Below are 27,810 nucleotides of genomic sequence, written 5' to 3' on the forward strand. Positions count from 1 at the left end.
TGTGTGTGTGGCTTTTATTTTTGTTTTTTTGATAGTAGCCATCCTAATTGGTGTGTGGTGATATCTCATTGTGGTTTGGTTTGCATTTCTCTGATGATTAGTGATGTTGAGCATCTTTTCATATGTTTTCTGACTATCTTATATCTTCTTTGGAGAAATTTAATGTAAGTCCTTTGCCCATGTTTTGAGTTGACTTTTTGTTGTCGAATTGTAGTTCTTTACATATTCTGAATGTAAATACATTATCAGATAAATGATTTGTAAATATTTTCTTCTGATTTGCAAATATTTTTTCCCAAAACCTAGGTTGCTTTTTTTTGACTGTCCTTTGATTCACAAAATTTTTTAAGATTGTTACTGTCTCATTTGTCTGTTTTTGCTTTTGCTGAGTGTACTCTTAGTGTCATATCCAGGAAGTCATTGCCAAATCTAATGTCATGAAGCTTTCCCCTATATTTTCTTTTAGGAGTTTTAGTTTTAGGTCTTGTGTTTAGGGCATCAATCCATATATTTATAATCTAATTTTTTATAATTGTTATATCTTTATAAAGTTACCCTTTTCTCATTATATAATGACCTTCTTTGTCTCTTATAGTGGTTTCTAACTTAAAGTCTATTTTGTTTAATGTTAAGATCACCACCCCTGCTCTCTTTTGGGTATGATTTGCATGGTATATCTTTTTCCATCCTTTCACTTTGAGCCTATGTATGTCATTAGATATAAAGTAAGTATCTTGTAGACAGCATATTGTTGGATCTATTTTTTTTAAAATCCAATTAGTCAAACTTTGTTTTTTGTTTGGGGAGTTAAATCTATTTTTATTTAAAGTAATTATTAATAGGTAAGGACTTACTGTTGCCATTTTGTAAATTGTTTTCTGTATATCTTATAGCTTTTTTGGTCTCTTCTTTCCCCTCTTACTGCTTTCTTTTGTGTTTTATTTTGTAGTGACATGGTTTGATTCCCTTCTAATTTCTTTTTATGTATATTCTATGGATTTTTTTTTGTGTTTACTATTATAATTACATAAAATATCTTAGTTATAACATTCTATTTTGTACTAACTGCAATTGCATACTAAAAACCTTACTTTACCCCCTACACTTTGTTATTCATGTCACAAATTACATCTTTATATATTGGATACCTATTAACAGAGCCTTAATAGTTTAAAAAATATTTTTGTTATTTCAATTCTATAAAAATTAATGAACCAAAATTACAATAGTACAGGTTACTATTTTTTCATGTATTTACCTTTACCACTTTATTATTTCATAATGCTTTGTGTTCTTTTTGTTTGAACTTGAAGGACCTCCTCAGCATTTCTTATAGAGCAGGGGTCAAATGGTAATGACTCCCTCAGCTTTTGTTCTTCTGGGAAAGTCATTTTTTCCTTCATTTTTGAAGGACACTTATATGTAGCATTCTTGGTTGACAGCTTTTATTTTTTTTCTTTCAGCACTTTGAATATGTCCTCCTACACCTTTCTGGCCTCCAGAGTTTCTGCTGAGAAATTGGCTGATTATGTTATGGAATTTCCCTTGTATGCAATGAGTCACTTTTGTCTTGTTGCTTTTAAGATTCTTTGTCTTTGACTTTTAACAGTTTGATTATAGTGTATCTCATTGTGGATCTCCGGGTTTATCCTAGTTGGAATGCATTGAGTTAGAATTTTTATGTCCATTTCTATCCTCAGATTGGGAAGTTTTCAGCCATTATTTCTTCAAGTAAGCTCTCTCTGCCCCTTTCTTTCTTTTTATTCTTCTGGTACTCTCACAATGCATATATTGGTCTTCTTGCTAATGTCCCATAAATCACTTTAGTTTTCTACTTTTCTTCACTCAGTTCTTTTTTCTCCTCTAATTTGGTGAGTTCAAATGACTTGCATTCAGGTTTGCTGATTCTTTCTTCTGCCTCGTGAAGCCTACTGTTCAAACTCTTTAGTGAACTTTTTCAATGCAGTTGTTATATTTTTAGCTCCAGAATTTTAGTTCTTTTTTGGAGTTTCTTTGTTGATATGCTCATTTTGTGCATTCTTTGCTTTCCTGATTTAGTTACTTGTCTCTGTTTCTTTTAGCTTACTGAGCATTTCTATGATAGGTATTTTAAATCCTCTGTATGGCAGCTCATAGATCTGAATTTTTTTCAAAGTCAGTTTTTAGAATTTTTTTGTTCCTTCAATTGGGTCATGTTTTCTGTTTCTTTGTATGCCTCATGATATTTTGTTGAGATTTGGGCATTTGAAAAAACATCTACATCTCCTAATCTTTATGAACTGGCTTCGAGCCTGGGAAGACCTTCACCGATCAGTCCAGCTAGAGATTCTGGGACTTTTCAAACCTTTTCTGGGGTTATATCTTCTCTGGGCTTGTGCGTGTGCTTTTACTTATCTTAAATTCTCTAAGCACTTTGGCCCTACATTTTCTCAGAGTCTAGTAATCTCTTGCTCCCCATGGTGTCTCCCTGTGCAACTACAGCTCCAACATGGCATGTTCTTGCCTGTGTTTCAAGTGGTTTTCAAATATGCCACTGGTCCCTAAGAGGTCCAAGTCAGGTGAGACAGAAACCAGTCTCTAGGGCAACCCCCAGATGAGTCAGAACTTTGGACACTCAGTCCATTCTTCTGTTTCTGCCCCAAAGAAGGAAGCTTGTATGGGAGTTTCCCTCCTGCTTGCTCCGTTATTGCCAGGTTGGGGTAGGGACATAGATGCGTATGCAGAAATCTGTGAATTTTCCTACCCCTTTTGTTGGAATCCCTTCTTGCTTTTATGTTGGCCCGGGTGCTTTAGCTTCTCAGCTGATCTCTCAAGTTCTCACAAAGGTATTCTGGTCCATATATACTTTTTATTTCCGAGGCTTAGGACTATACTAAAGTGTGGATTTCGAGCCATCATCATAAGGATAGTAAGTGAAGTACATGGAGTAAATGAAAACATGTAGAATGAGAAGCTGGCCTCATACAGATTCTCAAGAATACCAACATTTAAGAGGTAGATAAAAGGAAAATGAGAGGGAGCATCCAAAAAAAGGTAGGATGAATACCAGGAAAATTTTGAATCATAAAAGCCAAGAAAAGAGTGCTCATATGAGGAGGCAAAATGATAATTGCTGACACTTATATAGCACTTATCATATGCCAGGAGCTGTTGTGGGCACTTATATGTGAATTTTTAAAAACTGATTCTTGCAAAAATTGTATAAGTTTGGTACTATTTTTATCCTCATGTTATAGATGAGGAAAGTGAAGCAGAGAGGTCATGCAGTTAGTAATATGTACAAGTATGTTTATTGCGAGTAGGTTCATTATTTATAATATAAAAAATTCAGAGATGACCTACCATCTGTCAGTTGAGAGAATTGGTTACATTGTGGTTCATAGAATATAATGAAGCAGTTGAAAGAAAAAGGTCTGTCTTTATGTTTTGAAATGAAAAGGATTCCATAATATACTGTTGAGTATAAAAGTTAGTTGCAGTGTATGGTTTTTTATTAAATTTTTAGAAGTATATTTGTCTTGTTTGTATATTAACCAGTGTGTGCATAGGATAGAGAGATATACATGAAATTAACTGGATGTTTCTGGGAAGTGAGCAGCAATTTTCATTTTTAATTAATAATATATTTAGCACAGCATAAAAACCTTAAAGAAGATTCAATTAAGCTAAAAAATCTGGGGAAATTAAGTGCCGTTTTTTTTTTTTAAATTTATACAAAAACAAAGTAGTTAGTTTTACTAAGGGATTTCGCAATAAGGAGTGATTCTTCTCTATGAGATCAGATTCAGAGTATTTTAGGGAATACAACTCATTTCAGTAGGTTGAGGAATAAGTAGGAGAGAAAGCAGTAATTAACAAAGATTTTATAAATAAAAGTATAAATCCTAATGCTTTTAACTCCATGTCAAAATTAAAAGATTAAACATTTTTTTAAAATTATAGGACAATAGAGTTCACATTGGACCAAAAATGGAAATTCGAGTTGTTACATTAGGATTAGATGGAGCCGGGAAAACCACTATTTTGTTTAAGTTAAAACAGGATGAGTTTATGCAGCCTATTCCAACAATTGGTAAGTATGAGTATTGCTTTTTATCTTAATGGACATTTTATAGGCAAACCTTAGCTTACAGATGACTTCCTGGGGTTTTATTTTATGCCACTCTGGCATGGAGATGGACTTTTTTTCTGTCTCTAAGACACCGGCAGTTCAGAGGAAAAATGCAAGATTCAGAGCTGTTGGAATGAAATGTGGATGGTAGTATAGAAAGAAGGAACAGAGTATTGGTGGGACAGTTGAAAGGAATAAAGGACTAATGATCCTGGCTGAGCGTTAGGAGTAAGGGGGTGGGAGTATGCAGAGTTGGCAGGTACCTGGGTTTCAGGGTCCTAAAGACACTACTAGAGCTCCAGAGGGCTGACAGCTGATAAAGATATACATTCTTTATGTAGGTTTTTTAGGAGGGGGGTTGGTTAGGCAGCAGTAGATATTTGCTGTATGAAGATAATTTGTAAGTCATAGTTATAAACAGGAGCTTGACTTGTGTTTGGCATATCACTCACTATAAATATGATAAGCTCAGTTATTAAAGTAATTTTTTTTTTTTTAAATAGGTTTTAATGTGGAAACCGTAGAATATAAAAATCTAAAGTTCACTATTTGGGATGTTGGTGGAAAACACAAATTAAGACCATTGTGGAAACATTATTACCTCAATACCCAAGGTAAGTGGGAAAAATGACATCTTAATTTTTCAGATTTTTAGGATGCCGGTTTTCAGTATATTGATTTTAGTAAAGCTGATATTTAAGCATTGATTAAATACTGACTTGACCTTTAAATATTAGTAGCCAGACCCACATTATTAAAAGAATGAAAGTGGAAAAACTGGGATATGTACTTTGGTTTATTTCATGAAGAGCCATAATTGTAACATAAAAACAATACTTAGATATGTGGGCAATTAACAGTACTTATCTCTTGCTGCTCTTAACAGTTAAAGTATATAATTAATGTTCATATGAATAATTGCTGGCAATATTGTGGAGTATAATATAATTTGTGATGTATGGTTCTGCTGCTCAATTGAACATTTATCGTATTATATCTCAATAGCTCTGTTTCCACTCAGTTATCTGTGGGACAACCTACAGTGGTTTGCTTTTGACCAAAGTGTGTTATATTGCATATATTTAACCTAGTATTAACATTTGGGCCCCATTCTACACTTTTTTCTGTATCCCAACATGAAGCTTACATTTATGCCACCTGTCATCCTCCTTTCAACCTAGAAAAGAGACTAGATAATTATTTTTATTTTGGGATTTTGATATTGAGTTTAACCAGTGGTTAATGGGGGAAAAAATGAAATTTTGATCATGAGGAATGGTTGAAAGCCTGGGGATGTTTAGCTACCATAAAGAAGCTGGAAAGATTTCAAGATTATCAATTCAATAGATAATTATGAAGTTTCTGCTGTGTATTTTGAGTACAATCTATGTGGAAAGTGCTGTGCTACGTACCTAAAGAGAATCTTTGGGAAGATGAAGATGGTGATTTATTTATTTTTAAAGGACTATCTTTTGGTAAAAGAATTAATAATCAAAGAATAAGTAGCATCAGTAGGTAGATCATGAGAGGTATATTTTCATTCAATAAGAGAAAATATTGACATACACAGCAACTTGTGTTTGTTTGGTAAAGCATGTGTTACAAATCCTGTTATAGATGGGGAAATGAAAGCTGAAAAGTTATGTTAACTACTTGAGATCATACCATTAATTATTGCTAGGTGCTTCTTTAATAATAGGCAGCCTTTCTGTGAAAATAGTGGTAGTAGACTAACTACCCATAATATAATAATGAGCGCCTTAAAATATTTGGTCTATTTACTGAAACTTAAGTGGTGACTAATTGAATGTTTTTTTTTTTTGGGTAGCTGTTGTATTTGTTGTTGATAGCAGTCATAGAGACAGAATTAGTGAAGCACACAGTGAACTTGCAAAATTGTTAACGGAAAAAGAACTCCGAGATGCTTTGCTCCTGATTTTTGCTAACAAACAGGTATTTGTATTTAAGAACATTTATTTTAGTAGTTTTGTGCATTCCATATCATAAGGTAGCTGGAAAGATTTCAAAAGAGAAATAATTAGTAGATATTTATAACGTTTTTGCTGTGTATTTGGAGTGCAATTTATGTAGTAAGTGCTGTGCTTTGGTACCTTGGAGTATACAAAAGGAAATAAAGTAGTTGATGCTCACCAGAAAGTCCCATGTATGTATACGAACATGTAAGTGATTATATATGATATTCTAATGCAAATAAAATTGGTAAGTAACTTCAATAATATTAACAAAGTATTATAGGAAATTAGTTCTCAAGGTGACATTTTTAAGATTTTTAAAAAATAGGATTTCAGTTGAAATTATGGATAAGTCTTTGAGTCAGTATGTGAAGGAAAAAACATTGCAGGCAGAGAAAATAAAAGCACGAGTATTTTTAGGGAGTATCAAGCAGATCTTTATGTGAGGGGCAGGCAGAAGATGAAGAAAATCTAGAATAACAGATAAGGCCATATTGTAAAGGCCTGACAGGGCCAGACTGAGAAATTTAGGTTTTATTCTGTGAGCAAAGGAGAACCATCCAAAGGTTTTTGGACTAGTTGGTGATAAGATCATGTCAAAGTTTTAAGACTAATCCTGGGCTAGGATATAGAATTAATCGCGTACAGGGGAGGGACTGGAGATGGAGATGAAGGAAATTGCTGCAGTAATTTAAGTGAGAGAGTTAACAAGATCCTAAACTAGAGGAATAGATAGGTGGAAGCAGATTGAAGACATTTTATGAAGGTAGAATTGTAGCAATTTGGTGACCGTATGGGGAGGATGAAAGACAGGGAGTAGTGGAAGATCCCTAGATCTTGAGCCTAAGTTTCTAGGAGGATGAGAATATTTTAGTGCAATAGATGTCATAAGGAGGAAGAATAGGATGAGGAACAAAAGATTTCCCCCTTAATTAAAAAACAAGTGAATACACTTCACTGTACTTAGGATTGAAGACATGCAGATAGACAAAGTGAAAGATCATTTGCCAACTATCATATTGTTTAAGACAAAAATCTTTGATAACCCTCTGGCTCACATACACTGTTGGAGTGGTTATCAAACTGAGACATTTTCTTAGAGAGCAATATGGCAATAACTTGTCCAAGTTTTTTTTATTTGTTTGTTTATTTGTTTAAGCCTACAGCACCTGGTATTCCGAGGTGGTCTCCCATCCAAGTACTAACCAGGCCCGACCCTGTTTAGCCTCCGAGATCAGGTGGGATCGGGCACATTCAGGGTGGCATGGCCATAGACCTGTCCATGTTTTAGATGCATATACCCTTTTACCTTGCAATTCTACCTCTAGTAATATATCCTGCAGACTAATATCCTAAAGTTATTCTGCAGATACTTTTGCAGATGTATATACCTTTAAAAAAAAGGAAAAAAAATATATACACACACGTGTGTTTATGTATGTATGTGTGTATATGTATATATACGTATGTCTGTGTGTATATGTACATATACACACACACACACATATATATATATATATATATATATGTAATAGCACATAAGCCCACAACTTCAAGCCCACAACTTCAATCTAAATCTTCAGCATAGGCCTAGTGAAGAAATTATCTTGCACTTACACAGTGGAATACAATTCAGATGTTACAAATAATGTGGAAAATCTGTTCTGATAATGGAAAGATATTTATCTCCAAGAAATTTTCTGGAAAAATATGAGATATTATTACTGGTAATTGCTTCTGGGAAGTAGGGGTATTTGGAATAAGAGTTTAATAAACTTCATTATATAAGCCATTTTTTATGATATACATGTGTTAGTTTTTCTTTTAAATTGATACCTTATAATGACTCAGGCAGTATCATTCAAGCTGCATGGCTTTTATTGATTTTATTGTAAGCTATATATGTTACAAGCTATATATGTTTTAAATAAGTAAGCAATTTAACCAAAACTCGAATTTTTTCTATTTTTATTAATCTGAGAATAATTACTGAAAGTGAATCTAGGTTTTAACTTTAGCTTAGGCTTCCGTTAGAATGGTACTAACAGAATTCTATACAAACAGTAAATTAGGAAAATGATGTTGATGGACTGGTTTAAAAACGTATCTTTCAGGATGTTGCTGGAGCTGTGTCAGTAGAAGAGATCACTGAACTTCTCAGTCTTCATAAACTGTGCTGTGGTCGTAGCTGGTTCATCCAGGGCTGTGATGCTCGAAGTGGTATGGGACTATATGAAGGGTTGGACTGGCTCTCACGGCAACTTGTGGCTGCTGGAGTATTGGATGTTGCTTGATTTTAAATGCAACAGTTGTTTAAAGTTTTGTGGTTAAGAGTTATTTTGCACATATGTTCTAAGACATTCTACATCTCAAAGATAGTTAATTTAGGATAAGTATATAAAAGGAATCTTGGACTGGGAATTCGGTACAATATTGCTTTTTAAAAAATTATTCTGTAGTGAAATTTAAATTCTGATTGAACAGATTAAATTGGATTAAATAGGGTTTTGCGTATACATTTTTTAAAAATACACATTGGTTATTTAAGTTTTTCAGATTATTTTGACACATATATTGAGAAATAGTTACAGAGAAAGGGTAGGTGAAGGTTTCTTCTTATAGCCAACTGAGTGCCTAATGGAACCTCTGTGTCAAGTAAGTGAAGCATAGCTTCTTTTTTAACTTGCCTTTTCACTGAATTTTGGCAGTAATTAGTAGTAAAACGACAGTGATTTAATGAAACAGAATCCACAAATTGCATCTTTGGGTAATAGAATTACTTTTATCTTTAGGTATAACAGAACAACTTTAATGCTAAGACTATAAGCTATAGATAATTAACTTTATAAAGCGTTTTATTAAAACTTACTCCTAAAGCATTTTGTATAAAACCCAGTGAGTCAGAATGAAATGTTATCTAACTAGGCCTGATTGTCAGATTTGTACTAAACTGAAAAACAATTAATAAAACTGTGAAATCAGTTATGTTCTAGTTGATCTTCACTTATGAAAGACCCATTTCCAGAGCTGACCCTGGTTGTATTATTTCCTAGGTCAGAGCTTTAAATTGGTCTATTTTTTCAACATATTTAAAGTACTTGGTAGTGTTTCTTTTAAAAATAATATTGCATCTGTAGTGACATGACTATACGTGAAATGTATTAAGTTATATACAGAACCAGGGTTGGCTTTACATAAGAGATCTAAGTAGAAAATCACCTTCACCCTTAAGAGACGTTTAAACAGTGGGGAAAGATTATTACATCAATTACTTTAAAATGTTTTCCTAAACTAAGTGCATTTATCTTGACCAAACATGATCAAGGCTCTTCATGACAAGACCTTAAAAAGTTATTTAAAAGAACATGTCTAAGGAAGGAAAAGAAGAAACGTTCAAAAAGTTTACATTACATTAAATTATGCATTATTGAGGGTAAAAGTTTAAAAATTTTGTGCTCTTTACTGTTTTTCATTTTTTTAAGAATACTCCCTTATTATGGCAGTACAACTTATTATATTTAAACATAGCTAGATTGGATTTTATGGTTTTTTAAAAATACTTTTTCTATTTTTAGGATGAGGTTGAATCCTAAATCTTAGTTGGAAACTACTATCAGGACATTGATGTGTGATGACAAGATGTGACTTTTAGGTGGAGTTATTAGTCTCTTCAAATGTATTTTTGTTTAAAAACAACTTTCAGAAAACAAAGCATTTAAAAAAAGGTCCAGTGTTATGGGCAATGTGTAAATAAGTAAATATATTGTCCTTATTTTTCAAGTAAAAGGTCATGCTGTTACAAGTGTAATTTGTGCATATACTTTTGGATTAAATTATTTAATATTTGACTGATTGCAAGAACTGTGAAAAATAAAAATGGTGTTATATTTGCCTGTGAGCCCTTGAACTGTTTTCTCTACTAGGTTGAGAACTAACATGTAAACTTGTTTTCCTTGTATATTGTATATTTCACCAATTTTATTAAACTTTGTAATTCACATTCTTAGCACATTACTAAACACAATTTAAAAATTGTGCTTAGACCTGATTATAATGTATAATAGTAGTGTTTGTGTGTGATTTTTTTTTTTAAAGAAATATTTTTCTCAGGCTCTTATTATTACTATTTGTGGTTGTATTCTTTCACTAATCATGTTAATGATTGTACTCGTTCCCTCTGGGAAATGTCAAATTTAAGAATGAGAGACATTTTAAATACCTAGCTTTAAATTTCTGTGTGAAATGAAACCCTAAATATTACTGTATGATTTATGTAAAGCAGGTTTTTCAAGTGTATAGCCCTGGTCTGTAATTCTGGAGTGCTTTATAATTACCAGAAGCCATTATTTGCATTCCACATATGGTCAGAATAGACAGCAATAAAATCTTAAAATCATTTTAAAGAAGTCCTATCATTATTCTAAAAATTCTGTTTCTCGAACCATCTATCTAGTCGTAGTGCCAGTAACCAATTTAAAAAGTCATATTTGTGCTGTGGTTAAGAGAAACAATAAAACAAAATTGGGTAGGGACTCATGTCAAATTTCAGATGTAGTTTATTTAAGATTTAGAAATAACATTCTGTATTTGCAATTTAAGTCGCATTTAAATGAGTATTATGTTTTGAAAAGAGCTAAAATTTTGCACTGAACAAAATCTGTTGCTTTAAAAATTTTAAATTTAACCTGTTTCTTTTGAGAAATAGCATTTTAAATAACCGTTTTAGAAAATGGCTTGGAAAACTTAGCTGTAGCCTATGAATATTTCTAAGAGAAAAACTTACTTTTTTTTAACACCTACAGCACCTGGTATTCCTAGGTCTCCCATCCAAGTACTAACCAGGCTCGACCTACTTAGCTTCTGAGATCAGACAAGATCGGGCAGGTTCAGGGTGGCATGACTGTAGATGAGAAAGTATTTTATGTAACATTGAGATACTTCTCGATTTGAAAAGTAGTAACAGGGAAGACGATAACTGTACTTTTCCCCTAAACGAATTAGTGAAAAGGACTAATGAATAAGTATCAGATGGTATCTTGCTAATAATTGAAAGCATCCTTAAAAAAAGACATCTGGCAATTTATGTGTTTAGGTTTATAGATTATGTTATATCTGTGACATGGAAAAATTCATTAATCAACTATGATTTTTACTCAAAGCAAAATAATTATATTTTGAGGAGAATGAGGCATCACCACCACTTGGTGGCAGTATTAACCAAAAATTTAGTTTTAAGCTTTTAGGAATAAATGAATTGCCAGGTAGATAAATCTCAACACCTAAAATTAGGAAGAAAAGGTAAATGTCACAGTGAAAAGTCATTTTATGTCCAACTTTATGTTATACTTTTTAAAAGGACACAATTTTAAAGTAGTACAATTTGATTTTTTTCATCATACAAGAGTTTGTGGTATTCCAATTTCTATTAACCTCCATTATTAGATATTAAAGTTTTTTGCTCTATATATTCTTTGATGGTATATTTAGTAAAGTAAGAAAAGATATACTGTAAACTTGAGAACAGAAAAATTATTTAGCTACATTAGAAAAAGAATGTGAAAAAGTAAATGAATCTGTATATAAAAACTAAAGACTCGGGTATTCATTTATTCTGATTCTTATATTTGAAATATTTGATGATTATTAAGGAATTTAACTCTTTTAACCCAAAGGACTTCCTTTATTAAGTTTTACTAACTACTTACTACTTAATAATAATCAAAAGACAAAACTATTCAGCATGGAATACAAACGTCGTAAAAGAAAGGAATGGTATATACTATCAGATCCTGGGTACCCTTTGTGGATCTAACGAAACATGAGGGCAGATTATCTGGCACGTTTTAAAAAGCTAAGGAACAAATACATACCACCCCCATTACTATGGTTTTGAGTCTCATGAGAAATTACACATAAGAAGTGCTATTTGCTTGAGTTTAGTCCATTTCAATTTTTTACCCACCACCCCAAGGATGAGAAATATTGCAAGAAAAAGCATTTTTAAAAAATGGCTTTTAATGAAAAATATAAAAATAATGCATCCTTGAAACATGATTTGTATGTTCAGCAAGTCTTAAGAGATTCCTAATGTAAAATAATCCTGTTTACTATGTGTATTTTTTTTTTACACATACAATGAAACAAATCTTATTTTACTTGACAGTAATATTTATGATGCTGACATCCTCATAGGGCTTGTCTGTTTTGGGATTGACTTTGACGTTGGAGATCCTTTGCACAACTTCCATTCCTTTAGTCACTCGTCCAAATACTGTATGCTTATTATCAAGCCAAGGCTGTGTTGGAGGACAAATGGAAAATCTTGGTAAACTGGGATTTCTTAAATCACATCCTCTGGGTGAGCAAACTAAAGAGAATTTAAATTTATGCTTTACTTTTTTATGTAATTAAAAGGATTGACAATAATTTCACTTAGCAGATTTTCAGAGTGATTTCCAGCTTTATAAACATAAAAGCATAGTATAATGTTTTAAGTTTCTGCACCTTTAAGACCAAAAGGAGCTGGACAATGCTTGCTACAGGTAAGTTTCTTTGCATGGTTTCAAGAATTATGGCCAAGGCTTTAAAAGTTCTCTGCAGGAATCTACCTGTACAATTAAGAGGCAGTCTGGAATAGTTTAAGCAGCAAGTGCTTTGGCATTAGAGAGATGGGTGCTCAGATGCTGGCTCTGCTACTTTACTTGACCTTTGGCAAGTTAATCATGTCTTTGTTTCCTCTTCTATTATTTAAGACTGGGTATAGTGGTACTAGAAGTATTGTGAATATTACATGAGACTATGTGCCTGGCAGATAGTAGTTATATTTTTCCTTCATTGCTTCAAACTTAATTCCAAAAAATAATTTTTAATATTTTGTAGAACTGCATAGCAGTAGAGTTAGACATTCTTTTACCATATTCCGTCAAATCCACAATGCTGTTATTGGTTGCCTTCTGATTTCAGAGGTTTAAAAATGTGGGGAAAAGGTCTTAAAATCGGGAATTCATATACTTTAATTTTCCCATTCTAAAGATGAGGAAAGAGGCACAGATGTGAAATAATTTGTTTTGGATTATACAAAACAATAGTAGCAAAACTGACTAAAACTCAAGTGTCCTAAATTACAGACGTATTGTTTTACAAATTAAAATCTCATTGTTAGGTAATTTTATATTTTCTTACATAAATTGTTTTCATTTTTATATCCTGGCAGATATAAATAACGGTAGAGAATAATGAAGCTCTCTCTTCCACTGAATTCACTGAATTCATAACCACTGAACCTTGGCTTACACATAATGCTGTTCTACTTACCGTTGGTACTACTGTTATGAAAAACTGAGATCCATTAGTATTTGATCCAGCATTGGCCATGCTGAGTGTATATGGTCTGTCGTGTCGTAATGTTGAATGAAATTCATCTTCAAATTCTCCTCCCCATATGCTTTCTCCTCCCATACCAGTACCAGTTGGATCTCCTGTCTGAATCATGAAGCCCTTAACAGAAAAATATACAAAAAAAAAAACAACATAATATACCGCCCTTTTCTATACTGTCTACTTTGGAGATCTTGTTTCCAAGAGTGCTTTGTATTCAGTCAAAACTTTAACAGTTACTATATAAAGTGATTTTATTAAACTCTTAGTAAGTTATACTTTAATTTGGATGATGTATTTCCAGTGCTCAACTGCTACCTAATTTCAAAGATTAAAACAAAAATGCAAAGGTCTTCATTTATAGACATGTACTACCTACCCCAATAATCCAATTAAAACCAATTAATAGTGTGAATAAGTTTTAGGATCTGTGTAGGATATTAGGTCTTCTATAACTGCCCTGCCCTCCTCTCTTTCCCTAAACACTCCAGATTTTCTGGATTTCATTTCACTAATTCCTCCAAAACTCTGAAATTTGATTTTTCCTCTTGCCATTTCTAACCTGTCAGTAACCAAGAACTACATCACTGCCCCCTTAATGGAATGATGCTCAACAAATCCTAGGCAGAATTCATTCTGCTCTTCAAATATTAATGGTGGTTCTTACAGACTAGGCGGCATCTGGGCTCTTCTATTATTTAAAATCTTATCTTCTAGATCTAAACGTTAGCCACTAGGAACAGATTACTTTGGCTATTGGTTTTATCTTAGCATGACCCTTTACTGATCTGACCCTGTTTTCAGCTGTTGACAAAATATTGCTGTAGTGTTTTTAAAAAGGTAACTGCTACTATTCCCCTTCCTTGATTCTAGATCTGATATTCATGACCATTCTTTGGGCTTCTGTAGTCCATTTTTCCTATTCCTTTCTAGTAAACTAAGCATGAGAGAATAAGATTCTTAGGTTTCAACCTCTTGTGCAATAACATACTACTCCTTAATCATAAAATTTGCATAACTTACCTTAATTATACGGTGAAATGTATGTCCATTATAATAACCATTTCTGCTGTGAACACAGAAGTTTTCCACTGTCTTAGGACACCTAGTAAAACATATATTTAAAATATCAGATCTATTCAGAGCATCTGAAGACATTTCTTTGCAGTTCTGCTTCCTAATGGTGTTTTTTACATCTTCTGAATATTTCAGAAGGACAGTATTTTTTTCACAACCTAATCTGAGGACAAGGAAGAATTGAAAGGGCATATAAGCAGTAGTATATTACTAAATCAAGATTTCTTGTTATATTTGACTTCAATAATTTTGATTTCAAGATTACTTAACAGTTTAAAAAATACAAACTTAGTGCCTTAAAATATATATAGTTTGCTGTATATGTAGGGTTAAGTTCCTGGGAATGGTAATTTCCTTAATAAAAACAATGTTAGGGTACACACATTCCTGACCAAGGACTAAATCACTGAAATGATACCTCCTAAATTTAACCAACTGAATGACAAACACACTGAGTACGAAGTTTTCTAAATAATAAGAACTAATCTTATAGGAAGATTTAATATGGTACATTATGTGTAATAGCTTTTAGAGCTGGGAATGGAAGGGAAAATCAAGAGAATCTTGCATGAAATACATGTGGTGCATGGGTTCTGAGCACTTAAAATGAGGTAGTCCTGGAGTCTAGAACTGCTGAGTTCTCTGTTCAGTACCAAGGTATGGTATGATAAAACATTCATATCCAAAATAAATAAGTACTTTTAAATAAAAGTGTTGTAAAAGATATCACCCTTTACCTCAAGACTAGCTAGAGATACTCTATTGTAGTTGGTATTGCATGTTCATTTTGCAAAGCTTTTAAACTGTCCAGAATACTTTTCTGCTTTTTTCAATGGAAGCCCTTATGTGTTTTATTGGAATTTGGTTTTAAAAATATAGCTACTGGTACCAAGGAAGAGGTAATAGATGTCTAGTAGATGTCAAGAAAGAAAAATAATTATCCTCTCAAGAATTTCCTGAGAGGAAAGCCAGTTACATTAAGTGAGCCACAAACTTATAGTTAGGATATGCAGTTAATAGTAATAGAAATATATATTTGAATATCACTTTATAGTTTACATTCAGCACTTTCATAGCCAAGATATTTTGTCCTCATATTTTATAAACCTTTTAAGTATCTGTATACATGAATAAAAATTTCCCATTTTCTAGTGGAACAGTTATTAGAAATCTTAGGGTTGATGCTCTATCACACATTTCAATTCTTCGAAATTCCTTAAGTCAAAACAGTAAGAATTTCAAGTTGCATAGTTTCTTCAAATATCTACATTTACACTGGTGTTTAAGACAACAAAACCAGCACATACTCAACAGGAAAAAGTTTGATGTGAATGTCTCCCATGCTTGTGTGGATAATGGCACTATCTGAAACTCGTTTAGGTCCTTCAGCCTGAGTAGCTGCCATGACTTCTTCTTTAGAAGGTTTTTCATTAAATACATCTCGGTCAGAATCTGCACTTTTTGTATCTTCTGGTTCTCGTTTGGTAAACTCAAGGAAAATAAAAAGTGAGTGAATTAATTAAAATTTTTATCTGGTTAAAATTTATGAACAAGAAAATTTCATTTCTCAAGTTTAGTAACTTCTTTAATAGCATCTTAATACTTTAAAATAAACTTATTATAAAATTTACAGTTAAAAAATTTGTTATAAAAAATAAATGCTTTCTGATTGTTTTAAAGCAAATTTCATTTCTAATGTAGTATTTGAGGAAAGCAGGAATTCACATCAGAATCCATATTTCAGGAAACACTTCCTATCATAGGATGTGTGAGGCAGTTAAATTATTTTTATATTTAGCTAATATGAAAATACATATGAAAATGTACAATTTCAAGTGGGATTTAATATCCTTTTGAGTGGAAATTTTGGGGGGTACACATTTAACAAGATGCAGTGTTGAGTTAGCTCTCTACTTCTGCCTTCTAGCATGCCCTAAGCTGCCATCTGTTGCTTTCTTTTCACTATTTAGAATCCCTGAGTTGAATTCCAGCTCTAACATTTACTACTTATATGACTTTGAGGAGGTAAATTCATCCATTTCCTCATTCATACATGGGAATAGTAAGAATAACCTCAAAATGGTACCTGTTGTGAAGATTAAATGAAGGGATGTAAAGTGCTTAGAGAATAGTGCTTACCATATAAAAGGCAATATATACATATTAGTAATTGTTATCACTATAAGGAGAATCTGGTACTACTAGGTAAGATGAAGATTCAAAGATGAATCTGTTTTGATCTTGACTTTTGTTTTTTTTGCAGAGCACCATCTGATATACCTAAACCCTGAGGCTTTGGAGAAAGAATGCAAATTTTGAATGAAGTTGTAGAAATCTCAGGATCCTTAGGGTATACGAAGAATTGAGAAAAACCTTTCAGTTGTTAAAACTCTGGACTTCTCAAGGCCTGTCCCTTTTATTTTACTCTCAATAAGGAGAACTCTTATCTCACAAGAAAGCTATACCTGATGCCACCTGAGTTCCAGGAAGGTAAAACTTGTGCTCCAGGACCTGTCTTACCTAATACCATTCCTTGATCCACTTGGATAGATTCCAAATAAAGAAATGACCAGCTAGGGTGTTATTACCTTAACATCTTATTCTCCAAAGTTTCCAAAGGAATGGCATGTCGTATTATTTATTTATATGATTTTTAAAAATTATCTTGATTTAGCTCACATATGGAACTACTTAAGTTCAAAGTTTGTAAAATTTTACTTAATGATATGAATTTAAAAAAATAGAAATGTATATATAAATGTATACCATTTTAAATATGTACATCTAATAAAACTGATAATTCATGAAAATGTTAGCCGTTTAAAAATGTACAGTGAGTGACTTATTTTTGTTTTTCTAGTTCTTCAAAGTTTATAAGGAACGCATGGTTTAATCAACAAAAGTAAACTCTGGAGAAAGAAAAAGGAAACATAACTTGTTAGTCTTTTAATAAAGTGGATGGAAAAATATGTTTTTACTGTATATCAAGAATTCTATTTTGTGATTAATTTATACCTTCAAAACAATTAAATTACAGGTAAAGAACAAGAAAAATTATTTTCCTTAAAAATATTAACATATTTTTAACTATGACTTTGAAATTTATAAGCAAAATTCTAACCTTAAAAGAATGTGCCCATTCCACATTAAAAGTTTGGTTGAAACTATTTCCTACATTTACCAAATGCTGGTAACCTTAATAGCATCACAGCTGCTTATAATCTCTCATGAGTGAAAGAGTACACTATAATGGGCCAGACACTACCAAACTTTGTGGATTTAACAAAGAAAGCATAGTGCTTGTAGTTACAGCACTGAAGAAGAAATGACAGTGTCAGCAACCAAAGAAACAAAAAAATCAAATGACACCAGCACAAGCAAGCACACCTAACTCAGACGTGATGTCAGAGAAGGCTTCCAAGCTGAGACCTTAAGTATGAGCAGGAGTTGGGGAGAGATGTGTGGCTGGCAAAAGCAACAGCCTGTGCAAATGCCTAGAGGGAAAAAAGAATACTCAACTATGGCAAATGGGATCAAGTTCAGTACGGTTGGTATAGCAAATGAACTGAAAATGAAAGGTAAGCTAGGAGGGAGCTCGGGAGTCATTAAAGGATTTTAGGCAAAGAAATTAAGTCCTCACTTGAGGTCACTGACAGGTTCTTGGAAACTGCGACTTTAATCAAAACAATATATAACAACCAATTTTACCATAGGCTAATTGACTTAAATGAGTTAAGTTTCTCTGGTATTAGTTCTGGTCACAAAACATCACCAAACTTATAAATAAAGACCCAAAACAGTTCTAATATTAAACACTGAAATTAAAATACTGAAATAAATGTGAGCTATGCATATACAAACAAAAAGTTCTAAAAGAAAGATTAATAAAAACAAATGAGATAATTATTTTCCAATCCACTTATTCCAGTTTAGGGTGGCTGGAGCCTATCTCAGCAGCTCAGGGCTTAAGGTGGGTATTAACCCTGGACAGAATGCTATTCCATTACAGGGTGTACTCACACACACGCCCACACTCAGACTGGGACAATTCAGACATGCCAATTAACCTAACTGCACATCTTCGGGACATGGGAGGAAACCAGCATACCCAGAGAAAACTCATGCAGACATGGGGAGAATGTGCAAACTGCACACTGACAGTGGTCCTGGCCCAGAATGGTTTCTTTTTTTCTTATCGACGTTATAACCAAACATTATTTGAGGACCTGCTGAAACCACATTTGGGTCTTGGAAAGTCTCTGACTGCCATGTGAACGAAAGAATGGGCTGGGTCACTACACTTTAGATTTTTTTGCTTGGCTGAACAATTAGAACAATGCTACTCCTAGATAGCATAGTAGTTTGATTTTGAGCCCAATTTTAGTTAACATGCAAAGTATTTTTAATTCTCCAGGAAAAAAAAATTCCTCAGGAATATACAATTCCAAGGTAGCAACATTACAATGGAATTAAAAAGTAAAAAAAAGAAATGTGTTTAGAGAAGAAAGTGTGCAAGTTCAGGGAAGATAAATTACAGTCCAGAGTAAAAACTGTAAAATAATAAAAAGAGAAGAATTTTAAAAACTCCATAGCAAAACTATTTTGGATTCAGTTATTACCATAACCACTTCCTATCATCTTAGACAACAAATAGTTACAGAAACCAGGCTGAAAAATTTTCAAAACAGAATGGAAAACAGTACAAAAATACTTAAAATCAAGCCCTAGTTAAAAATTCTAAAATATTAATATTATAAGATGGTATTCTGGTTGTTTAGAAAGTCTGCTATCTTGCCAACATTCTCTTCGGTTGAAAGCACAAGCTAAGAAAATAAAACTCCAACCAATCTGGAAGAAACATTAAGGTTTATCTCTTAGTACTTCCACATACCATATAAAATCTATTCTTTTTGAAAGATGTACACACTACTGTTGGGTCAGCTTGAATATTCTGAAGAACAGGGTTTTCAGAAGCTTTCATTTCTATAGTAGTTGCAGCACGATGTTTTTTGGCTATTCCCTGGAACAAAGCCAATTGCATCACTCTAATATTTTCTTGCTTGCCTAAGATCCGCACACACCTAGAAAATACAACGTTTTACACAATAAAATTACCTGAATTAACTCCAATTATAATAATTTTACAGATAAAAGCTGGGAACCAGCTATCCTTTATCTTTGTACAAAATAATTAGTAAAAAGTTTTTAAGTATGTCTGTACCCTCCCCCTAAAAAAAGTTATTTAAAATTGGTAGGTGGCTATAATTTTTCAGATTAAAAAAATACAGTCGTTCAGTCATACATTTTTAACCTATCCCTATTACTTTAATCTGCAAACCTTCAAAGATTTTGTATTGCCAAAATCTACAATGTAAATTTCCTTATATGTGAGAATGTACAGCACAAAATTTTTTCTCCTTAAAATATACTTTCAGTTCTTTTTATTTACATTCAGTGATAGTATCTGATTGTAACTATTCTGTACTAAGACCAAATGGACTGTTTGTACAAAAGGCTTATTGTGGTTTCATGCATTTTAACTTCTGATTTTATGTCTAGCAGGATGTAATGCTGAATTCTGTGGTTAAAATATTTGGCAACATTTAACATGGACCAAGCTAATTTAAATCAATAAGCAAAAGACAGACTATAACTTGTTAAAAAAAAAAACAACTTGAAACTATGCATATCTTCTTTCCATTTCTTTTACAAACATGAGTGGAAACTTTTTACATAAGATTATAAACAACCGAAAGACCACAGAAAAATCCAGTCAAAACATTTGGTTAAGTTTAGACATTTGGGACCATTCCACTTGTCTTGGAACAAACAAAACTCCCATTGTTTTCCTGAAGGAGGAAATGGTCCCCATGATTCCCCATAAATGTGTTTTTTAAAAACATACATCATATTAAAGCTTACCGGTTTGTTTCTACATTTATAACTTTAATGCCCAGCATTGTTCCATACAGCACAAAATGTCCAGTTTCATCAAAAACTATATTAATTAATCTCACTGCATCCACCTTCTCCAACTCACGTTCTACAGCCATTCGGCGGCCAAATTCCATGTCTGGTAGCTGTTGCCTCATCTGCTGTAGTTCAGTAAACATCTAGGAAACAAACCATTTATTAACAAAAGAGCTACATATTAAAGGGAATGAGAATTTAAATAGAAGCAGAGTATACATTAAGAGCCACTGACAGTTTGTGTACTTATATATTCCTTAAGGAGGACTCTAACTCTATAAGCAGAAAATAAAAAAAGTATGTTCAATCATAAAAAAAAAATATTTACAATAAGAAGTTCTAATGAAACAAAAACCAGTTCATTAATATATTACTGCTTTATAGAAACAATAGATCTAAAAAACAAAACAAAACAATATATCTGCTGTCTTTTATACGCTACAGGACTTTCTAATAGAAATTTAATGCAAACTACATATGTAATTTAAAATTTTCAAGTAGCTACATTAAACAGGTGAAACAATGTTTTATTCAACCCAATATATCCCAAAGATTAACATTTAAACATTCAGCAATTTAATAAAATTGAGATAAATTACATTTTTTCTTATATTAAGTCTTTGAAATCTTACATTTTATACTTTCAGCCAATCTCATTTAGGACTATCAAGTGCTCAAGAGCCACATGTGGCTGCTGGCTACTATATTGGACAAGGTAGCTACAGACTATGAGGTCCTTACACAAGGATCATGGAGCCTGACACATAACAAGCACTCAATTTTTGTTAAATGGACTCATTATTTCACTAATGTATAACAATTTCATGATATTTCAGCAAATCTTTCAACTTATTTCGATATGGAGCAAAACTACAGTTAGATTATCATTAGGTAAATTGGACATAGGATAGATGATTATGAGTGCACTTCAATTTGGAAATTTGGTTTGGTTTTCTTTAGTTAATACACAATTTACAAAATAGGGGTACATCTTAATCACTATGTACTATTATACTACAAAAGATATGTTCTTTACATTCAGTTTTCCAGTTATTTAGGGCATTGAAGAGAATTCAAAAGTAGCTCTCCATTGCAGATGAAAAAAAGCCAGACTTAAATCTCATCTACTTCTACCTTTTTTTTCATGCTTGTATTAACTGTAAATCTCCCGGCTTTTTTTTTTTTAGATATGGAAAGAACAATACACTCCAAAAATCAAAAGAAGGTATGTGTGTTAGGGAACAACATGAGGCAAAGGTCTTAGAGACAAACAAAAACCCCTGGTCATTGGGGTTTTTCTTGAGTCTCTGAGACTAATATATATTATTGCTATTCATGTGTCAGATGTAGCCTAGATGATGGACTAGATTTTTGTAGTGAGGGACCCCTGATTATTTTTGCTAGAGAGAGGATTCAGTTTCAAGACTTAAAACTTTGTAGATGGCCATCTGCCCACATATAAATATTTTATAAATGTTAAACCAACCTGATAAGCACAACAGAATCTTTTTATAGTATTCTAGCCTTAACAGCAGGGCCTCTGTGATACACAACTGTGTGATAATGTGTAGTGATTCTGATTGATAAATATGAAAAGATACAACTTCATGTCATCCAATCAAATTTCTTCTCTGTTCAGCTAGGCCTCTTAACTGATTAGAAACTTCCCCCTCTAACATGGAACTGGAAAATTCCAGTTGTTTACTAGTCATAACTAATTGTGACTAATTTAATTGGCATTTATCTGTCTTTTTTTTTTTCAAACTCGTTCTGAATCTCAACTTCTGCCAAAGGCTTTAGTACTGACTTCTTAACATCTAAACTCTATAAATTCGACAAATGTTGAAGACAACAATGAAGAAATAGAGTGGATGGAACAGCTCAGAGTATGTATATTGAGAGATTTCTACCCAGACACTAGGATTTGAATATTTCTCTTCCTAAAGAATCTTGTAAGAGCTGCAAGCTGGTAAAGAGTTTTTAAATAATACTTAAATTGAAACTAATATTTAGTTACCAGCCACCATGAAAGAAAAAACATCACAAAGGTTTCTCCTTTTCTTAAAAGCAGAGTGGAAAGCTATCTTCTTCTAACAAGAAATGAGTCATGAGGATGCTTTGACTAGCAAACAGAACTTCACACTTGTCTGGATTCATATTCCTTCAGGCAGATAATCCACCTAGCGTTTTACCATTTGCCACCAAACAAGAGTGTGACTAATAAGAGTGACAATTTTTGAAGCAGTTAATGCCGGGAACATAATGTAAATTGGTCACTACAAAGACTTTGCAATCAACACTGTCATATAATAAAAGTATTACTACAAAGGTTCAACTCACAGACTCTGAGATGTTTCAACATACCATTATCTGTTAGAGAACCACCTGATGAAAACAGTTGATGAAACCCAAGTTTCCGCAAAAACTAGTTAACTTTGCATGGGTAAAAACTCATTCTATAACTACATGATCTAACAAATTCTTGTTAGCAGTAATTATGTGTCAGGTGCTGTTCTCAGTGCTGGAGATATAATCATGAGCCAAAACAGATAGAAGACTATAGACCGCACATAGAGTTTAGTCTACTGGGGGTTGATACACATTAATCAAATAATAAGACCATACCAAATGCTTTAAAAGGAAATAAACAGTAATATACAGTCACATAAAAAAAAAGTTGTCCTAGATTGGATGAACAATGAAAAATTTCCAGAGGAAGTGACCCTTTAATTGAGATCTGAAGGATGAGTTCAATAGGTAATGGTATAAATGAGGGCAGGGGTCACTCCAGGAAGAAGGAACATCATATGCAAAGGTCCCGTGGTGGGAGAAATGGTCAAGAAATTGAAACACAGCTCAATTAGCTAGAGTAATAAGCAGAGAGAAAGGTGATTTACAGCTCACTGCAGTGGTCAGCAGGGACCACATATGATTTTGTAGGCAGGCCATGATTTTGTTCCTAATCCTAAGAACAACAGGAAGTCACTGAAAGGTTCATAGGATGACATGACCAGATATATGCTTTTAAAAGATTGCTCTGGGTGTAGCATGGATAACAGATTAGGAGGAAGCCAGAAGAGATACAAGCAGTAGGCCAGTCAAAAGATCATGAACTAGGATAGTGACAGGCGTGCTAAAAGGAAATGAATGGATTTAAATTATACTTAGAAAGTAAAATTTTCCGGACTCATGATAAATTAAAGAGAGGGGTAAAGAAACAGAGTTAAGGATGACTCAGATTTCTGGCTTGTGATGGATATTCGTGCCGTTCATGAAGACAGGAAAACAAACAAACAAACAAAAAGACTAGGACCAGTTCTGTACATAATAGAAAGTTGGAGAAATAAATTTGGGAGTAGACATAGACAAGAGTGAATAGAGTGGGAAGAGAAGGAGGCATAGAATGAGTTTTGAGGATCTTAAGAGAATGAGCTTGCAAACAGAACAAAACTGAAAAAAACAGCCATATAAGTAGAAAGATAACTGGTTCAGAAGATATCACATCATAAACCTAGAGAAGAGAGTTTTGAAGAGCAAGAATGTAAGATAGGAGATAGGTGAATATTATCTTTAATGTGCTAAGAGAAAATAGCTATCAATCTAAATGTCTACATTCAGAAATATCTTTTTAAATAGCACAAAATAAAAACATTTTCAGAAAAGTAAAATCTGATTAAATTTAAATTGCACTTACACTTAGTGATTCATCAAAGACTCTCATGAGTTTTCCAGTTAAAAACCTGAAAATTCTAACTTTTCTATCAGAACCTATTGTAGCTATTTTCTTCCCATCAGGTGAAAAACATATGCTGGTTGGATAAGACTTGCACTTGGCAAATTCATATAAATCTGTGTCAGTTTTATATTCCCAGTTCACATTTTTGGGGAATTTATACTCATGAGGAGGCCCGGTCCAGTATTCAATCATTCCAGATTTGTCAGAAGACACTATTGCTTTGTAAACGGGGTTCAGCCGTATCTGAGTAAGAGGTGACGTATGGAGCTTGTCAAAAACATGAAGTGGCTGGTTATCTCCTCGACCATCATAAATAAAAATTTTTCCTGTACTCTTCTCAGAAGCAGCAACTGAAGATATGGCATCCCCCGGGCAATAGATCCACTCGCATTGTCCAGGAAAATAGCTGAGATAGTAAAGAATTGAGGGAAAAAAGAGGTCAACACAAGAAATAAGCATCCCTCCTCACCCTCACCACCAAAAATGTCCTGGCCGGTGATTTGATTAGTTGTGGATTCCTTGCTCAAAAGAGGCAGAGAGAGATACGGAATGGGGAGTTAGGAATAACTAAAAACAGTTATTAATTTTTTTCTTTCTGACCCCATCAATGCAATGATAACAACTTCTAAGGATCTACTGAACTACTAGAAGGGAATTGCATGTAGCAGACCACTTACTTCTGCTGGGTAGAAAAGGAAACTACATTAGACCTGGGTCTTAAAATATTCTAGGGTATTGCTTTTTGGATTTCTTTGTTTCAGTCTAGGTGTAACTTACTCTTAAATAGTTTAACATGTAACAATATTTGTTATAAATCTAGTTTTGAAATATTGAAGATCAAAATATTTTAGTTATGACTATGCTCAAAAGAAAAACATTCTTTTATCACACTGTCATTATTAGTAACTTGATGGTGGGGCCCTATTCCCATATGCCTGTGGTCTAAGAAGAAAAAGAGGGAGCTATCATTCCCACTTCCATTCCTAGTTCCTAATGAGGACACAGTGTGAAACACATAAGAGAATTCATACCAGAAACCAAACCCTGCTGGAACCTCAAGCTTGGACTTTCCAGCCTCCAGAACTGTGAGAAAATACATTTCTAATGTTTAAGTCACCCAGTCTATAGCCTTTTGTAATGGCAGTTTGAGCAGACAAAGACAAGTCTCAAAACTGTTTCTGACAATGCTATAAATTTCAAGCTGACATTCATTTAGATATATAAATTCAGTATGTTATCTTAAAAAAAAATGCTTAAAACAAAGTATTACTGTCATTACTGTGCAGTTTAACCACAAAGTTTGGGTATCAATATACTTCAAAGTTTAAAATCACCAACAAATAAACTCAATTCCAAAAATGTGCATAAGCTTTATAAGAACACAACATCATATTACTGAAATAAGCACAAGGAAGTTAATTTTAAGTCCCAGTAAATTAGACATGATGGATCCTTCTTATTAAGTAGTGTCAAATGGATCTAATGAACTCTTTTGATGATGCTGTTCGGCAATTTCCGTGGTGATTAATGACAAAAACCACAGCAGAAGCTTCCAAACGGTATCATAATAAGGATTCGCCATATGTAATTTTCCCAAGTGAAATCTTAAAGTGCATTTTTTAATGAAATGGTTAATATATTCTGTTTAGAAATATCTATGAAAAAATAAACTTTAGTTTAAAAATTATTTCATTAAGTTAAAAAATATATAATTTAAAAAGGACTCACCCCAGCTTCAGCATATTGATCATGTCAAAGTTCACTACATCAAACACTTTCATTGCTTTATCATCACCCACAGAACAGAACAATGCTCCCTCAGAGCTAACTGCGATACTCTCAATAACTCCTATTGAAATAAATGAAATTAAAACATCAATTACCAATGAAATAAATGTGCATGATTCAAAGAAAAAAACACTTTAAAAGAAACTTTAACCAGTATAGTAACTCCCTGCCCCCATTCCAAAAAAAGAACAAAGTAAAATTCTTACCTAGATGACTACGAAAATGTTTAACAAATTCAATTCCCTCTTCTACTTTTTTCCAGAACTTAACATGCCCATCATGACTGGCAGTAATAATAAAGTCTGTCCTGCATATGTAAAATTGTAAAAATTAATTCCTGAAACAAATCTTTGAATCATTCAATGCCCTCAAAGCATTCATTGATAATCTTTGACTCTTTCATAATAGGTTTTCAAAAAAAATCTTCCTTTATTAGAGTAGATAGAACATTGCAACATTTTGAAGCTCTTTTCTGGATATCAAAACAGTTGCTACTGCACTGATTTTAATCTTAAGAGCTAGGATAAGAATTGAGCTAGGACTTGACATTAAAAAAAAAGACATTTCACCAAGAATCACTGGACTTTAGGGTCTTTTAATGCTAAAATTACCCTATAAGCAGTCTTTTCACAGGGAAAATGTTCTATTTTTCAGAAGTTGATAAATAATTAAATCTCAACATATTATGTTCATATATAGCAAAATTCAATGTTTGTTTTGTATTCTATCCAAGGTATTTTGGTTGTTTAAATTATCAAAAAGATTCTGTACAGAAACCTCTTGCCTGTAAGATATATAAAAATTGAAATCATTTATTGAAACAGTATGTGTCAGGTACTTTATACATATTATCTTATTTAGTCTTTACAGCAACTCTATTAGGATGGGTATTTTTATCATTATTTTACAAATTAAAAAGTAACTTTTAAATGTTAACCGTATTTGTCCTAGGTTCATAGCTGGAGAGCTGTATCCAATAACAGATTTGCCTAACTTCGAAACCTATAATCTTTCTATTACACTCTGGTGCCTTGGGTTAAAAAAAACAAAAACAAAAACTTGAGGCGAGTGATAGCAAATGCTATTCCAATACACTGCTTTATACACTGACAATTTGGATTAGGAAAAATGCTAATGTTTGGTCAGAATTATGAATGAAATATAAAGATATTTTATTAAATTGTTTATATTCTAAGTTGTGTCCAAGAAATCAAAAATAGACTGAGCCAAATTCATCTACTTTTTCCCATAATTACTGCCAATATCACCCAAGCCACCATCACATCTCATCCAGATTTTTATACTAATCTCCTAACTGCTCTCACTGAATCCATTCTTACCCTACTTAAATTCATTCATCTCAGCACAGCAGAGTGGTCTTAACAAAAATAAATCTGATGTTATTCTGATTACAGGTTCAAAATCCACATAAGAAATAGAAAACTCTCTGGGATATAGTCCTTGTATTTTTTCTCCAGCTTCAGCTGCCATTTAACCTATCTGAACCTATTTTCTTACTTATAAAATGCAGATTATTATCTCATAAGATTGTTAAGATACATGAGATAATTTATAAAAAAGCTTTAGGTCCCTCTCAATGCCTTTACTATCTCTCTCACTGTCCTCATCTCTATTGTCTCTGTCATTCTGAGTCCCTCTCAGTGCCTTTACTCTGTCTCTCACTGTTTCTCTCACTGTCCCTCTCACTCTCTGCCTCTGAGACCACACTCTGTGAAGTGTTATCCCTTTTTTAATAAATTTTCCTTTTGACTATTTAA

General features: G+C 32.9%; 2 protein-coding genes and 1 non-coding gene across 4 annotated transcripts in view; 1 reads left to right on the forward strand and 2 right to left on the reverse strand.

Annotated features, from left to right (window-relative positions):
* TRIM23 (tripartite motif containing 23) overlaps positions 1-10,480 on the forward strand; it is a 29,474-nt gene extending 18,994 nt beyond the window's left edge. Inside the window, exons 8-11 of the mRNA XM_011371087.2 lie at positions 3,943-4,072; positions 4,615-4,725; positions 5,940-6,064; positions 8,199-10,480. Coding sequence (XP_011369389.1) covers positions 3,943-4,072; positions 4,615-4,725; positions 5,940-6,064; positions 8,199-8,378 — 546 coding nt within the window. The 3' untranslated portion in view covers positions 8,379-10,480. The remainder of the gene's footprint in view (positions 1-3,942; positions 4,073-4,614; positions 4,726-5,939; positions 6,065-8,198) is intronic.
* Positions 7,242-7,360, reverse strand: LOC111746290. Its single transcript, XR_002783038.1, has one exon. It is a non-coding gene; the product is annotated as a 5S ribosomal RNA (ribosomal RNA).
* A 1,598-nt stretch (positions 10,481-12,078) lies between the features above and the next one.
* Positions 12,079-27,810, reverse strand: part of PPWD1 (peptidylprolyl isomerase domain and WD repeat containing 1) — a 20,171-nt gene continuing 4,439 nt past the window's right edge. The window contains exons 3-11 of one of the 2 annotated variants that reach the window (XM_011371089.2): positions 26,239-26,339; positions 25,973-26,093; positions 24,203-24,650; positions 20,461-20,651; positions 19,430-19,619; positions 15,846-16,027; positions 14,485-14,566; positions 13,399-13,581; positions 12,079-12,380 (exon numbers count right to left, since the gene is read on the reverse strand). In XM_011371089.2, the coding sequence (XP_011369391.1) occupies positions 12,237-12,380; positions 13,399-13,581; positions 14,485-14,566; positions 15,846-16,027; positions 19,430-19,619; positions 20,461-20,651; positions 24,203-24,650; positions 25,973-26,093; positions 26,239-26,339 (1,642 nt within the window). In that variant the 3' untranslated portion in view covers positions 12,079-12,236. Of the gene's footprint in view, positions 12,452-13,398; positions 13,582-14,484; positions 14,567-15,845; positions 16,028-19,429; positions 19,620-20,460; positions 20,652-24,202; positions 24,651-25,972; positions 26,094-26,238; positions 26,340-27,810 lie in introns of both variants that reach the window. The other variant, XM_011371090.2, reaches the window with a different exon arrangement.

Source organism: Pteropus vampyrus, unplaced genomic scaffold (genome assembly GCF_000151845.1).
Source record: "Pteropus vampyrus isolate Shadow unplaced genomic scaffold, Pvam_2.0 Scaffold182, whole genome shotgun sequence".
Classification (NCBI taxonomy): domain Eukaryota; kingdom Metazoa; phylum Chordata; class Mammalia; order Chiroptera; family Pteropodidae; genus Pteropus; species Pteropus vampyrus.